We start from the raw sequence: 16,814 nt of genomic DNA on the forward strand, positions 1-16,814 counted from the left end.
TGTGTACGACATTCATTAAAGTGTGAATATACTAATAATCAAGCAGGGACCGTTATCTTGGCCCGATGTCAATATGTGTACACTGACAAATACAGAATTGTAAGAAGACACACACGCACACATACGCACGCACGCACGCACGCACACACACACACACACACACACACACACACACACACACACACACACACACACACACACACACACACACACACACACACACACACAGATGTTTGTGAGAATGCATTGTGTAAATTCAATAAGAGAGGACATCCAGGGCGCTTACGGAGACTGAATTCAACCCAGCTATTATCGACAATTACAGAATCACAAAGATACAATTACACCCACATATAGGAAAATCACGACCATTTTGTCTCTGCATCCATGTTTATATCTTCTTCATGTAACGAGTTCTCTCTTTAAAGAAGAAAAATATGTCTGTTGTAAATGTCAGGGTAACACTTGACACTAATCAGCCATTAAATAAAAAAGTAAACATAATAACGTTTTCTAATTGTGTTCTTAAATAAGGTATTCATTTATACATCCTTGAATAGGGTTAACTCACTAACCCTAATTATTGATAATGCTAGGCTATTTATTAGGCTACTGTATTAACTGATATCAACTAATTTGTAATTAATGTAGGCCTACCCTTATTGAAAAGTGTTACCAATATGTCTATAATCAAACCACACCATTTTATAAAGTAAAACGCTGATGTCACCGAGAATTGCATTGTTTTTATACTATTTTAACATTCATTCTCAGTTTTTTGTAAGTGAGCCACAGATTATTGTAGAAAACATAATCTTGGATGATATGGAGAGATTTACATCTTGTACTTCATGGAAAGGAAGAGAACAAGTTCCTGTCTTTCTGTCTTTTAGATGTGAAGACGGTGTAATAAAAGATATAATTAAGATTTAATGAGAAATATATGAAGTGTAAACCATGTGGGTGAAATCGCGTCGGTGTTCCCGTTGCCATGGCAGCCAATCTCGCGAGAAGAAGTCCCTCCTCAATACAATCACAATAACGCAAATAAACTTCCGTAAAAGTGCAGTTTGCGGTATTCTTGTGTTTGTTTCTTTGTTGTTTTGTCATTGCTGGTTTATTAGCGAGAGATGTGACCGTAAATGTGGTTTTGCATCACTTTGAGAAAGTCACCGGTAGCAGAAGAAACTTCCGCCTCCGCTGAGCGGGTCGACTCAAACCCTCTCCACATGTTTACTCTTATACAGCGAACATACAGCTCCAAGTTCTGCTTTTAATAAGAAGTTTACCAACCAAAAGACCGTGTTACCTGTGTAACATGTTCTCCCGTGACCGAGAGCCCTTCCCCCGGTGAGATGTCCCTGCTCGGCCAGGTGGAGGAAGCCGTCCAGTGGTGCAAAGACGAGCAAGCCAAGTTACATGTCAACATTCAGCTCCACCATGAGATTATAAAGTCATTGTGAGTATAGTTTTGCATGCATATATGATTGCATTTACCATAGCAAACGGTGGGTTGTGTTTTGAAAGCCTGACACGTCTGTTGAGTTATACAATTCAACTAACGGTAACGTTATAGGAGATGATTCATTAAATCGTGTGACTGTGTGGACGTCACGACTTGTAGGGGGGGATGTGATATTAGCAGGGATGCAAGCAGTGCATCCCTCTAATGCGAGCACCGGTTTGCATTCAGTATCAAAATTAGGACAAGAAAATACAGGGCAGATGCCATATTCTTATATCAAATCGGCCACATTACAAAGAGCATGAAACAAGGGTGTGTGTACGTGTGTGATTTGACAGAAACAGGAACATTGAATTGCATGTAATATCTGACCGTTTGTCTGTTTGTGTCTCTGACCTGTGTAGTGAGTGACCTGCATGCTTGTGTGCGTTTTATGATTAGTGTGTGTGTGTGTGTGTGTGTGTGTGTGTGTGTGTGTGTGACCTTTGACCTGCTTGTATGTTTGAACTGATCCCAGAATGCTGCAGACTCGGGCGGCCTCACTAGACCTGGATGACGCTCATAAGGGTAAAGAGATGATCTGGTATATTTTACAGCATGGTCTTGTGTGACTTGTAGGGGGGCGGCGTGTGGCTCGGGAGGTAGAGAGGGTCGGCTGGTAACCGGAAGGTCGCTGGTTCGATCCCCGGCTCCTCCTAGCGTTGAGTGTGGAGGTGTCCCTGAGCGAGACGCCCTCACCCTGACTGCTCCCGACCAGCTGGCTGTCGCCCTGCGTGGCTGACTCCGCCGTCGGTGTGTGAATGTGTGAATGAATGTGTGAATGTGAGGCAATATTGTAAAGAGCTTTGAGTGGCCACTGATTAGAAAAGTGCAGTATAAATGTAGTCAATTTACCATTTACCATTGTGTGGGAGTGTAAAAAACACAGAGCTTTGTACCTAATGGTTTAAAGTGTGTTGTTGCCTCATCTCACCTGCCGGCCGGTTCAGAGGGAGATGTGGCGCCGCAGGAGACGGAGGAGATGGAGCTGCTGGAGCGAGCGCTGAAGGAAGCTCTCCGGATCCGCAGCGGCAGCAGCACGTCGTCCAAGGGGCCCCGCTGTAGTCGTGGCCCCCCCAGACCGCGCAAAGAGCCAGGCGACACAGCAGCCGTCAAACCCAGTGCAGCCAATCAACCCTCTGGAGCAAGGAGAGGCAGACCGGCGGCCAATACGTCCTCCAAGTCCGGGAGCCGGGCCCCGAGGGAAATAACCAGGAAACCCGGGACCTCGTCTCTGTCGGGGGCCAGAGGTGTACGCGTGAACCCCCCAGCGGTGCACAAGGGGGCGGTCGCCGGCGGCGGCTCGGTGGACACGCACCCTGCGGTCCGACGCGGGAAACACACAAGGGGGGACGGTAACCCTGGTGACCGGGGCCGGGCCCCGGCCCCCGCCGCCGTCTCTGGCCCGGAAAGCGAGGGGCCCCTGGGGAGGGCTGGGCCCCTCGCGGAGGTGGAGCGTGCCTCGAATGCCGGGACCAACAGCGCACCTGCGCAGAATAGGTAAGGAGGTCTGAGCTCAGTGGTCCTCTGAACACAGCGAACCACAGTCCAAAATGTCTTCTTGAAATCTTAATTTTCCCCCTCCTCACCTTTGCAGGATACCTTCTGATCTAACGGCGAAATGGAAGTCTCTGAGAATGAAGCAAAACAGGTGACCAGAATCTATCTATTGGTCTATGTTATTGATGTGCTAAAATATCGATCAATATGTAAAGGAAGATGGACGTGTACCCTGTTAGTTGTTAGTAGTAAGCGTTCACATTCTGTCGGTTCTGTTTATCGTTCCTCTCTGTCCCGTGTTCAGGTTGTGGGACCGAGTGGCCGTCCTGCAGAGCCAGAGTGTGCCGGAGAGAAGCGCCTTCATGGAGAAAATGGCAGCTTGCGTATCTTTAATTTAAACAGGACCAAGGTGTGCTAGGATCAAGATGTCTCACATCGCCTAGATAATTGTCCATCGCCCATTGTATTCTTAGTTACATCCTGAGCATGTGGCTGACTCGGGAGGTAGAGCGGGCTGGCTGGTAACCGGAAGGTTGCTTGTTCGATCCCCGGCTCCTCCTATCTGCGTGTCGAGGTGTCCCTGAGCGAGACGCCTCACCCTTACTGCTCCTGACCCGCTGGCGACAGCCAGCGGGTCAGGAGCAGTAAGGTGTGAATGTGAGCATGAATGGGTGAATGTCGGGCAGTATTGTAAAGCGCTTTGAGTGGCCGCTGGTTAGAAAAGCCCTCTATAAATGCAGTCCACTTAACATTTAGCGTGTAGAACTAGAGTTTCAACCTGGTGTTTGAATGTCCTCCCAGCCCGTCCTGGGTTACGCCCGTCTGGTTCCCTTGACCCGTTCCTCCAGTTCCCCGGGACCTGGCCTCGGGGCAGTCCGGATCAGACCAGGGCTCTGGTGGGCCGCCTCACCCGCCAAGGCCAGGACCTGAGCCACTGCTACAAGGTCCAAAAGCTGCTAGCCAAGCACGGCTCCTCCTCAGGCAGCCAACCAGGTACACCTCAGCAGCACCATTACCGTATTACCAGGACCAAATGCACACAAGACAATGTAAAGGGGGTGGCAGGGGTTTTTGCTTAAAAATGTTATTACCACCCAAAGACTGATTGACTACTTATGTTTTTTCTAATTATTATACTTATTATTTTGAGTACTTGGATGGTACTACTCTCTCCTCTGCTTTTTAACCACTTATCTGGAGAAAGTATTGTGAGACACACAATACGTAATGCAACACTTGTGGAAGGAAAAAAAAATCAATAACCTTCATTAAATCTGGACAAGCCTGTCCTGTCAACACGAATAGAATACTTTGATTCTCGTAACGCAGAGTCACAGAGGACTTAAGGTGGATTCGTACCTCCGGATCCGGACGAAATTCGTCCGTCCGTACTAAACATTGTCTCCGGGACTACCCTTCATACCTCCATCTGGTTTCAGCGTTGTTATGGATGTTACGCAAAACAACCTCTAGAGGGCAGTGACTGTTGTGTCGCAAATTACCGGCATCGACAATCGCAAACATGGTATCTGTAGAGGAGTTGATTTTGCTTTGTCATTGGAAATCTGCAAAAAAAAAGGCGCACAAAGTGTACGCGGCGATGGCATGTGACACCCCTCACCAACCCGCAGATTCTCTCCTCAAAATTTTAATTAAAAAAAGCTTTATTGGCATGAGAAATATACATTTGCATTGCCAAAGCAGGTGAACAATAAAATAATAAGGTCAGGTATATAGTATAATATAACTATAAAACGTTAAATACAAAATATATATACATCAGATATTATAGGCCTACTACTCTCTCTCCGTATTTACCGTAGGGTGTGAATGGGCCTTGAAGTGTGGCAGAAGAGTGTAATTTTCTATAAATATTCAAGAAAATGGGACCATGTTGGTGATAATTGCCACGTTGAAAGGGTGTCAACACCTGTGTTTACGTTTTCGGCATTCATTTATTTTCTACATCTCTCTACACGAGAGAGATCGAGAAGATGTTGTTGAAATATTGTGTTGCTATATGGCCAATACTCCTTCATTACCATCGCATCTCACAAACAAGGATCCAGAAGATGAAAGACTGCCATTCCTTTTGCAGATAGCGAAGAGCTCCAGGGTGCACCTCATGTTACTCTTGAACACCTGGAGCGTGAGGCAGAAAGCCTGAGACAACATGCAGCCCAAGTGAAACAAGGTGAGACCCTTCATTCAGACCAAAGTGAAACAACAGAGCTGCAGACAGACCATGGCTATCTTCTTGGTAAAAAGCATGACTTGAAGTTGGTTCTGTTTGTGTATCTTATTATGTCTCAGCTTTTCCAGGCCCTTGACCAGGAGACTGTAATGCAGAGGACATATTGCTGATATCCTCATGTGGTTCAAACGCATCTAGGCACCAGCTGTGTTTGAACTGGCAGTAATATGCGTTTCATTATTACATTTTGACTTCCTCTTGTGGTATAAATGTAGGCTCTAATGTTAGTCTTTTCGGCCAAAAGCAAGTATGTGTGAGATGTGTTTCCAGTATTATCCCTGGATGGTCACACACAGTACTTTGTAAGGACAAGTAAACATCATTTTGATCATTTCTTTCCACTTTGTTTTGGAGGTCTACTTAATATTAGAATGTTCTATTATTCAGAGACAGCCTTCTGTGCTGCGTTCTATTAGTAGTGGTGCTTATATTGAAGTACCTTTTTTTTAATTTAATTTTATACAACAATGACTTGTGACTGAATGGCAAACGATTCATAGCGTTGTCTGGGTAAGCCTATAGAGGAAATGAGCTTGACTCCAAACATGACATGTCTATTGAGTTAGTTTGACCTTTGACTCGTCAAAAGGAAACAATTCCAACAAGGGCAGGAAATCCAAATAAGGGTCTAAAAACAGGGTTGCTCCGTAGGCTTCCAGCTCTTTCTCCCACCCCGTGACGTCACTACTTCGGACGTCATGACTCTACAGACGCCTTACTGGGCGTTCACACCAAGAGCTATAAAGCGATACAAGCGATAAATGCCCTTTCACTTTCTATTAGACATGAGCTATAAAGCGATAGGAGCGATAAAGCGCTTGAGTGAAAGCTGTAAAGCTGTAAAGCTGTGAAGCTGTAAATGAGAGTGGACAGCTCTATCTTATGCAAATAGCTAGCAGCGATTTAGCTGTAAATGACCCGACAGCCAATCGGAATGTATTGAGGCACCAGGTCGAACGTTCAGATGGTTCACGTGATGAGCGAGCGATCTTTTACAGTTTTGGGTGTGAACGTACAGTTATGGGTCCATGCTAATATGCAATCTTAATAATAATAATAATCATGTAGAATACAAGACAATAACAAGATATGCAAATGAGACAATTTCTAAATATGGCTCTTACACAATTGTTTACAACTCTTGGTTCCGCTCTTGGCTCCGTTCCTGAACAGATCTTCCTCTTCGGCGGTAAACTGTTGGCGTGAGGGTGGGGCGGCCGGGGGGAGGGGGGGCGGCGGCAGTGGGGGATAGAGGGGAGCGCTAACGAGCTAATGCACGCTCCACGCCCCCCGACGTACGGAAACTGAAAACGGACCCGGGTTAGGGAGCCCGGTGGCAGGTCCCTACTTTCCTCGCCACCTCTCCCGTGACGTCGGAGGCCGGGGGGTGGGGCGGGGGGGGGTGGGGCGGGCGGCCAGACGCAGCCCCCGTCTATTTACAGCGGGGTCAGCAGCAGCAGGAGGAGGAGGATCCGGGCTACAGTTGCTCACGCGCTAAAGATAGCCTCTTTTTCCGCCGGCAGAGTGGGAGGCGTGGGACGGATGCAGGCCGGGGGGGGGCTGCCTCTGCCCGGACGAGCGGGGGGGCGGGTGGGGGGGGGGCGGGGTGCCCCTCCTCCTCCTGCCCCCCGTCGTCACCGTCGCCACGGAGACGGAGCTGGTGGAGCTGGAGACGCTGAGGCTGCGGGTGGTGCTGCTGCAGCAGGAGGTGCACCTGCAGCAGGTGAGGACGCCCCCGTCAGGGTCGCACGCACGCACGCACGCACACACGCACACGCACACGCACACACATCCACGCACACAATCCCATGAACACACACAAGGTAATGCCACTATTTCTCAACACCTTTCTTAAAACATTGTTTTCATAAAAACATGTTTTTAAGGTGGCTGTGTTGCCCCGCCTTGTTTCTACGGTAGCCTAGAATGGACAAACGGCTCTAAATTACCGTCTTAATTGTAAACTGCAACCTTTTTAGGTTTACAGACTAAATAAAAAAAAAAATGCATTTTTAGAAAACCATTAAGGAACTCATCACTTGACCCTTTGCTAGTCTTTTTGCTACTACTGATATGAGCCATCAGGCTAACATATCACATGCTAATATATTAGCCATCAGGCTAACATATCACATGCTAATATATTAGCCATCAGGCTAACATATCACATGCTAATATATTAGCCATCAGGCTAACGTAGCACATGCTAATATATTATCCATCAGGCTAACGTAGCACATGCTAATATATTAGCCATCAGGCTAACGTATCACATGTTAATATATTAGCCATCAGGCTAACGTATCACATGCTAATATATCAGCCATCAGGCTAACGTATCACATGCTAATACATTAGCCATCAGGCTAATGTAGCACATGCTAATATATCAGCCATCAGGCTAACGTATCACATGCTAATATATCAGCCATCAGGCTAACGTATTACATGCTAATATATTAGCCATCAGGCTAACGTAGCACATGCTAATATATTAGCCATCAGGCTAACATATCACATGCTAATATATTAGCCATCAGGCTAACATATCACATGCTAATATATTAGCCATCAGGCTAACATATCACATGCTAATATATTAGCCATCAGGCTAACGTATCACATGCTAATATATTAGCCATCAGGCTAACGTATCACATGCTAATATATCAGCCATCAGGCTAACGTATCACATGCTAATACATTAGCCATCAGGCTAATGTAGCACATGCTAATATATCAGCCATCAGGCTAACATATCACATGCTAATATATCAGCCATCAGGCTAACGTATCACGTGCTAATATATTAGCCATCAGGCTAACGTATCACATGCTAATATATCAGCCATCAGGCTAACGTATCACATGCTAATATATTAGCCATCAGGCTAACGTATCACATGCTAATATATCAGCCATCAGGCTAACGTATCACATGCTAATATATTAGCCATCAGGCTAACGTAGCACATGCTAATATATTAGCCATCAGGCTAACATATCACATGCTAATATATTAGCCATCAGGCTAACGTATCACATGCTAATATATCAGCCATCAGGCTAACGTATCACATGCTAATACATTAGCCATCAGGCTAATGTAGCACATGCTAATATATCAGCCATCAGGCTAACATATCACATGCTAATATATCAGCCATCAGGCTAACGTATCACATGCTAATATATTAGCCATCAGGCTAACGTATCACATGCTAATATATTAGCCATCAGGCTAACGTATCACATGCTAATATATCAGCCATCAGGCTAACGTATCACATGCTAATACATTAGCCATCAGGCTAATGTAGCACATGCTAATATATCAGCCATCAGGCTAACATATCACATGCTAATATATCAGCCATCAGGCTAACGTATCACATGCTAATATATCAGCCATCAGGCTAATGTATCACATGTTAATATATTAGCCATCAGGCTAACGTATCACGTGCTAATATATTAGCCATCAGGCTAACGTATCACGTGCTAATATATTAGCCATCAGGCTAACGTATCACGTGCTAATATATTAGCCATCAGGCTAACGTATCACGTGCTAATATATTAGCCATCAGGCTAACGTATCACATGCTAATATATCAGCCATCAGGCTAACGTATCACATGCTAATACATTAGCCATCAGGCTAATGTAGCACATGCTAATATATCAGCCATCAGGCTAACGTATCACGTGCTAATATATTAGCCATCAGGCTAACGTATCACATGCTAATATATCAGCCATCAGGCTAACGTATCACATGCTAATACATTAGCCATCAGGCTAATGTAGCACATGCTAATATATCAGCCATCAGGCTAACGTATCACATGCTAATATATCAGCCATCAGGCTAACGTATCACATGCTAATATAATATATTAATATATATATGAGGCTAACGTATCACGTGCTAATATATCAGCCATCAGGCTAACGTATTACATGCTAATATATTAGCCATCAGGCTAACGTAGCACATGCTAATATATTAGCCATCAGGCTAACGTATCACATGCTAATATATTAGCCATCAGGCTAACATATCACATGCTAATATATTAGCCATCAGGCTAACGTATCACGTGCTAATATAATATATTAATATATATATGAGGCTAACGTATCACGTGCTGATATTCGCCCAGAGATGGTGCGCTCCTTCCTTTGTGCCTCCTGGCTGACGTGTCCCCCCACTCCAGGCCCTGTCGGAGAGCCTCGCCCCCCGGCTGCGCTCCCTGCTGGGGGGCCCCGGGCCGGTGGACCCCAGCGTGCTGCGGGACGTGTACTCCCTCCTGGCCGAGGGCGGGGAGCGGTCCCCCGCTCTGGTTCTGGACGCTGAGCCCGACTGACCGGACCGAAGCGGTTCTCCGCGGCGCTGGCCACAGGGCCGGGGTGGTTTATTCGGTTGGTTCGATTGGTGTACTTCTATATCAGGTCGTTTTTGACTGTGGTGCTGCTTGAGATGACTTGAGATCCGGCAAGTTGAGATCCGTCTATCATTCAGGATAGCTGATGGCTTGTATTCTCTTGTGTTCCCTGGCGTTGAGTTCGTGCAGTACTGTCCTCACCAGCAGGGGGCAGTCACCCTGCACAATACGGCTCATAAGCGCACCAACTGTGGCTACTAATTGCAGTGAAACATCTGAACTTGTGAAGCTTCTCATTATCCGTCGGCGCTGTGTCAGCTGTGTACTTGGAGCCAGATGGAGTCTCGCGTTGTGTAGTCGTGAAGTGTAACCGTTCATGTAACGATCCGACTAAATCAATTCTGAAAGCCATTTTTCGTGTGCTGTTAGAGCAAATGAATAAAGCCAGCTGTTTGGAGAGAGACACGTTCACCGACTCGTGTAAACAACACAATTATTACAATCGTACAGAAATTATTTCACAATCCAGTCGAAATATATTTTCGGCAGTGGCGTTCATCTGCTTTCAATTCTATTTTTGTATGGCTTTTTTGTTGCTGTCTTGTGGTGAATAAACATGTAATAATCCTTCACAATGAGAGAGAGTGGATTCATCTATAGGCGGGTTTCATTGTATTGTATTGTGTGAGTGAGGATGACGGAGGGTTGGAGGCGGGTGACTGGATGGATGGAGCAGGTCTTTCGGGGGGGCCTGGACGGGGCCACATGCCCCCATATGCCGCTTGGAGGGCCCGCAGCAGAGCAGCCTGAACAACAGGTGGCCCTCGGTTCACACACACCACGTTGTGGGTGTATGCACACACACACACACACACACACACACACACACACACACACACACACACACACACACACACACACACACACACACACACACACACACGTTCATCAGAGTAGTGAGTCACTCGGAGACGCGGGTCTTGATCCCTCGCCTCAAAGGGATGTCATATGGAAACGACAGTTCTTCGTGGAAACACAAGCCCGGGTTATTTTCACCCGTTTCTTCCCTTCCCTTTCTCCCCCCCCCCCCCCGCCCCCCCACCGAGGTGACGTTAGGAGTACAACCCGCTATTCCTGGCTTGCTCGGGAGCATCATTTGAATACGGTTCCCTGTATGTTTGCCAGCTCGTTCACCTTGCCATCATGCGTTCTGGGCACATGGTGACCGTCGTGCGTCGAGCTGCTGGCAGCGGGTCTGATCCACACGGTCTGCTGCACGCACGCGGGGGGAATCGGCGAGCGAGCGAGCGAGATCAAATCAACACACCACACACACACACTGATCCCACGGGGGTTGATCCGCCCACGCAGCCCAGCCTCCCCGTGACCCCCTGGCTTCGTTACAGAGTCCTCATGCCGGCTGGCCCCCCTGGTTGTCCGCGGGCTCGCTGAGCCACCACACCCCCCTACGGCTCGCTCCGCATCTCATTCGCCCCCCTCGCTTCCCTTATTCATGCATTCAATGCGTTTACAAACCGGGACGATTTGTGCCCATGCTTTCCCGCGGAGGCTCTCTTTTGCCTTTCAGTAGTATTCTGTGCTTCTCTCTCTCTCTCTCTCTCTCTCTCTCTCTCTCTCTCCTGTCCCACGCAAACACGGTCGGTGACAGACAGCGGTGAATTGTCTTTGCGCTTTCCGCGTTAAGCCGGCCACACACCGCGGGTCGAAGCGCAGCGGTGCGGTGCGCAGTTTACGCGCGTCAAACGCCGCCCGTAGCACCAATAGGAAGAAGCGTCGCGCTGCAGCACCGTTGTGGTTATGTTTTGAAAGCAGCAGATCAACAAACATAGTCCATTACCATTACGTTATACGAGTTGTTTTATGACTACATGTATGGCCCTGATGCCAATGATCCTCTGTTTGTGCTTACAATGATCGTCACATTAATTCATAGTTACTTAAATGTCCTGTCGGGCACTTTGTTTGCGGTTTAGTCACTTTATTTACTGTCATTGCTCATTTTGCATTGTGGAATTATTCATCTACTGTATCAACAATCTCCATATGTACAGGACCTTGTTTTAAGCCTGGATGTACGAAATAGCTTTGAAAAAGCGCTTTTTCACGCGTGGCGACGCTAGGGAATATAACTTATAACGCGGGGCGGCGCGCGTTATATGGGCTAGTACGTCGGAAATAATGGGAGCGTTCTCTTTCTTTTTGGCGCTGCGCTGCGCCGGCGGTGTGTGTTGGGCTTTATTCTCCGATCCCCGAGCTACGAAAGGCTTCTAGGAATTCAAGGCTCTCGTAGTCTCTCTCTTCTGGGTGTTTTTTTCCTCGAACACTTGTTGTCTTTCAAGCACGCGCGCACACACACACACACACACACACACACACACACACACACACACACACACACACACACACACACACACACACACACGAACACACACTCCCCACTCCCCGGTTCTGTAGGCCGCAGGTGTCTCCAAGGGGGCGCCGCGGATAACTATGGATTCGTATTCATTAGTTTCAATTCCCCTCTGCGTCTTCCATTCATCCCGTTGAAGCGGCAGAGACGAGACGCCGCATGGAGTGATGGAAATGCAGCCGTCAATTGTTGAACGTTCAACATGGATTTCATATACGGCTGTCATCCGTATCTGTAGTTAATGGTCATTACCTTTTGTATTTAGAGCTGATGACCGGTAGATCAAAAAAAAAAACAGCCCACACACACACACTGTTACAAAGGACTTAAAATCAATTACCCATTCCCGTGCTATATATAGACCATGATAACAATTCAGAAGCAATCAATGTGTTATTCCTTAAAGCCCCGTTCTTCTCCACACACACGCACACACATAATTTGCGACCATTTCAATAATGCAGCACTCGTACCAATCGATGTGTCCTTCCTTAAAGCACTCTCCACACACACACACACACACACACACACACACACACACACACACACACACACACACACACACACACACACACACACACACACACACACACACACAGAGCAAACGTGGCTGTTTCAATAATAGCTGCAGTGTAGGATGTTAGTGTGTGTCTCCCGAGCGAACAAGGTAATTCATCTCTGGATCAGAATAGCCTTTCCTCGCCTCACCGCGGTTCTCACCCACACCCCAACGAACGCAATCGAAACGTCTATCACCTTACACAAGGTTACCCTGTCCCTGCGTTCGCTCTCAGCCATGGTGAGGTAATGATGGTCGTTCTCAAAATAAGCCGATAAATGAATGAACATGGTTTAATATTTAATATTGAGTTTCTGGAAAGATTCTGAGGTTGCTTAGCCTGGAAATCCAGAGTTCTTGCGAGAGCATAATTGGAATTTGCTCAGCAAGTCTCTCTGGGAACGAGCAATATACTCACTCCCCGATTCCCCTGGCCCAGAACATTAACCAATCACATCGGTGTATCTGATATAGGCGGGGCCAAAAGCGTTGCTGTTTTACCGACCGGATACGGCAAGAGTCTTATCTATTGGTTAGCTCCGCTGGTCTGGATACGTCACCCCTTGTATTCTTCTGATTGGTCGTAGTGTTTTCCAATTGCGTGCAGTGATATTTTCAAATGCACGCTCGGTTCTGCCCCTCGAGGTGGGCCGTTTTCAATGACTCGTTGCCAGACCCTACAGCTTTCTAGATGTGTGTCTGGATTTCCAGGCTAGAGGTTGCTATGAATCCAAGGCAATGTGCTTGTCTTTGTCTGACTGTTGCCTGTAAAGTTGTGTGATAATCACAAGGCATCATTTTAATACTCAATTCAAACCTGGACGGCGATGCAGACACGATGATCAAACCCAGAGCCACACCATCTCGTGGTCAGGAAGAAACTCAAACTGTAGTCGTCCTGATATTGACAAAAGCAATGGCTTTCACCCTGGCACCTGGACGTATAGAAACAGCCCCGGCTCTGCCAGGGATCGCCCCGGGGTAACACACACCACCCAGACGCGTCCGGGCGGCCTGGCGGGGCTGATTACACGCGGTATGAGTCAAGGAGATGAGAGCGAAAGCAGCACGGATTGATTCGATTTTCACGGAGGCAAAAAGAGCTTCCAAGACCCATGATAGATGGAATTAGTCCCTGTCAGCCTCCATCTATTAAAGGAAGGAAAACATGTGTGTGTGAGTGTGTACCTTGTCTAGTGTGTACCTCGTCCTGTTTTCTGGTAGTATTGTCATTTTAGATGTCTCCTCTCCCTGGGTGACGACACACACACATGAGATGATTTGGTGTGTCTGTGTGTTAGTGTGTGTGTGTGTGTGTTAGTGTGGGTGTGTGATGTGTGTGGGCACTGACATTGAGGATCTGGGTTGTTGTGCGTGCGAAGCGTGGGTGGGATGGTGCGGTTTGAGAAATAGTGCCATTAATTTGTGTGTGTATTTGAGTGTGTGTGTGTGTGTGTGTGTGTGTGTGTGTGTGTGTGTGTGTGTGTGACACACATCGGTGTCTCTCCTCCAGCATTCACAGGCAGGTGGCATCCAGGTTCTCATGTAAGGGAATCCCTTCTTTTTTTTTACCACCTTCCTCATAAACGTGTCAATTGTTATTCATCCCGGGAACGCCGAGCAGGAACGCCGGCGTTCCTCCCGGTGGGCTCTCTCTTCTGCGGGAGAGAAGAAGAAGAAAGAACAGAAATAATGGAAGGGGGGGGGGGGGGGGGGGGATGAAAGGGAGGCAGAGGGAGAGACAGAGGGAGAGACAGAGCAGAGCATTCTGTGCCTCTCCCCCTCCTCTCCCCCAGCCCCCCCGCTGCACTCCCTGACGTCAGCACGGAGGCAGCCAATCGCTGCCCTGGCTCTACTCCCCTCTGTCTCTCCCTGGCTCCTCCCCCCTCCCTCGGCCGGTTATAAATCTCCCGGAGGTACCTTGAGCCGAGTGTACAACGTGCTGCTGCCAGAGATCCAGCAGGCGCCGCGCAGAGAGAGAGAGAGAGAGAGAGAGAGAGAGACCCCGAGCCGGAGAGGGAGGGAGAGAGACGCCAAAGTGTGAGTGGATTTCCGCGCCGACTGTAACAAACAAAAAAAAAAAAAAACGTCATCTGCTACGATCCGGCCATTTCGCCGGCCGCCCCCCCTTCTGCTCTCACACTGGCCCTCCTCTCCTCCTCCTCCTCTCCTCCTCCTCCTCTCCTCCTCTCCTCGTCTCCCCCTCTCCTCCTCTCCTCCTCTCCTCTCTCTCCTATCTCTCCCTGTTCTCACACTTCCTCTCCTCCTCCTCTCCTCCTCTCCTCCTCTCCTCTTCTCCTCCTCTCTCTCCTCCTCTCCTCCCTCTCTCTCCCTGTCCTCTCTCTCCAGGCGAGCGGGGACTACGGAGGGACTCCGGTTCGCCAGCAGCGGCCAGGCCCCCTGTTCTCAGGCGCCAGCGGGCCGCACCTCCAGCATGGGCTGTGGGCCGGGCCGCCAGTCCCAGGCTGCCGCCGCCACCCCGCCGCCGCCACCCGCCACCCGCCGCCACCGCCACCACCACCGCCGCCGCAGCCACCGCCGCCGCCGCCACCCGCCACCACCACCGCCGCCGCAGCCACCGCCGCCGCCGCCGCCGCCGCCGCCGCCACCCGCCGCCGCCGCGTCGGGGTCGTCCCTGGAGCCCGGCGCCTCCTCCTCCAGGACGCCGGACGTGCTCTCCTCCCTGGAGCGTCTGTCCCAGGCCACGGGGGGCATGGAGAAGTCGTGGTACCCGCTGCATCTTCCCGTTCGGCATCATCTCCCTGGTGATCGGCGTGGCGGGCACCGGCGTCACCTACACCTACAACGACCTGCCCCAGACCAAGGTGGTGTCGGTGGTGCTGCTGGTGGCCGGCCTGCTGCTGGTGCTGCTGGCCGCCACCTGCTGGACCGTCCACCGGCGCAAGAAGAGGAAAAAGAAGGAGGCGGGCTCCTTCACCTCTGAGCAGTGCCCCCTCTGAGGGGGTGGGGGGGGGTGGGGGGGGGGGTGCGACCCCCGGGGGCCGGACCGCAGAGAGCCTGGAGCTGGGGGGCCCCGGAGCTGGGGGGGCCAGAGAGAGAGAGAGAAGCCGAGACTGTCCCGGAGTCTGGAGGATACGTCAGGACTCTCTTTTTCCCCGCCCTCCAGACCCTCTAAAACAATCGACACGACACGGGGGACCTGTTGGACCTGTTGGGGGTCCTGTTGGGGGTCCTGTTGGGGGACCTGTTGGGGGGATCCTTTGGGACCTGTTTGGGGGGACCTGTGGATTTGGAGCTGGAGGCGTCTGCCCAGAAGCAGGAATCCCCCGGACCGCTCACTCTCTTTATCGTCGCATAGCAGGTGTCCAGTGACAAAACAACTCCCGAGGACAAACTCACACACACACACACACACACACACACACACACGTAGCACACACACACACACACACACACGTAGCACACACACACACACACACACACGTAGCACACACACACACACACACACGTAGCACACACACACACACGTAGCTCACACACACACACACACACACACACACCTAACACACACACACGTTCTCATACACAAACACAAACACAAACACACACAGCTGCGGGGGGGTGTGGGGGGGGGGGGGGCACGCTATGCAGAGCTGCTGTCCGGGTCATTGCCCGCGTCATGAAGCGCGTCAGTCGCGCCATTCCTCCGGCCCGGGGACAGGTGACGGTCCGAGGGGGCCGGCGGTCCCGGAGCGGACCACCCGACACCACCGCCCAAAGCAGCGCCGCCGCCGCCGCCGCCGCCGCCGCCAGCGCCCGCGTCACCCGCCCGTCCTGTGACACCGCAGCAATGTGTGCCCGAGCTTTTTTTACGCTACGCGCCAAGAGCGGAACCCGAGTGCGGACCGAGGGTCTGAGTGACAGCTGCGTGGAGCCGGGAGCCGGGACCTGCTGGAGGAGGAGGAGGTGGACGTGCGCGCACCGCGCTTGTTTGTGAGTGTGTGCGTGCATGTGTGCGTGTTTGTGCGTGCATGCGCGCACGCATGTGTGTGTGGCGCATCTGTGTGTATGCGTGCGTGTTTGTGCGTGCGTGTGTGCATGCTTGTGTGCGTGTGTGTGCATGCGTGCGTGCATGTGTGAGTGTACGTGCCCGTCGGGTCACGACCCAGGGGAGGAGCGGTGAGGAACGTGCGGACCGGACGGACGGACGGACGTGT

At 50.0% G+C, this 16,814-nt stretch overlaps 2 protein-coding genes across 3 annotated transcripts; both read left to right on the forward strand.

Moving 5' to 3' along the window:
• The first annotated feature begins 1,231 nt into the window (after positions 1 to 1,231).
• tedc2 (tubulin epsilon and delta complex 2) lies at positions 1,232 to 9,989 on the forward strand. Of its 2 annotated transcripts, XM_084487203.1 has the most exons (9): positions 1,232 to 1,459; positions 1,983 to 2,032; positions 2,455 to 3,004; positions 3,102 to 3,155; positions 3,309 to 3,387; positions 3,853 to 3,997; positions 5,103 to 5,198; positions 6,782 to 6,981; positions 9,479 to 9,989. In XM_084487203.1, exons 1-9 carry the CDS (start codon positions 1,356 to 1,358, stop codon positions 9,626 to 9,628), a joined length of 1,428 nt encoding a protein of 475 aa, XP_084343329.1. In that variant the 5' UTR covers positions 1,232 to 1,355; the 3' UTR covers positions 9,629 to 9,989. The 2 variants fall into 2 exon arrangements, with proteins under 2 accessions (XP_084343329.1, XP_084343330.1); XM_084487204.1 differs by lacking the exon at positions 1,983 to 2,032 and having other exon boundaries at positions 1,353 to 1,459.
• Positions 9,990 to 12,873: 2,884 nt separating this feature from the next.
• On the forward strand, positions 12,874 to 15,596 carry LOC311399539 (uncharacterized protein; the record flags this gene model as incomplete). Its single annotated transcript, XM_084488807.1, is given in 4 exon segments — positions 12,874 to 12,881; positions 14,986 to 15,093; positions 15,298 to 15,367; positions 15,369 to 15,596. Coding segments are annotated over 4 exon segments (414 nt in total).
• Positions 15,597 to 16,814: the final 1,218 nt, after the last annotated feature.

This window comes from Micromesistius poutassou, assembly GCF_964030765.1.
Source record: "Micromesistius poutassou genome assembly, chromosome: 1".
Lineage (NCBI taxonomy): Eukaryota > Metazoa > Chordata > Actinopteri > Gadiformes > Gadidae > Micromesistius > Micromesistius poutassou.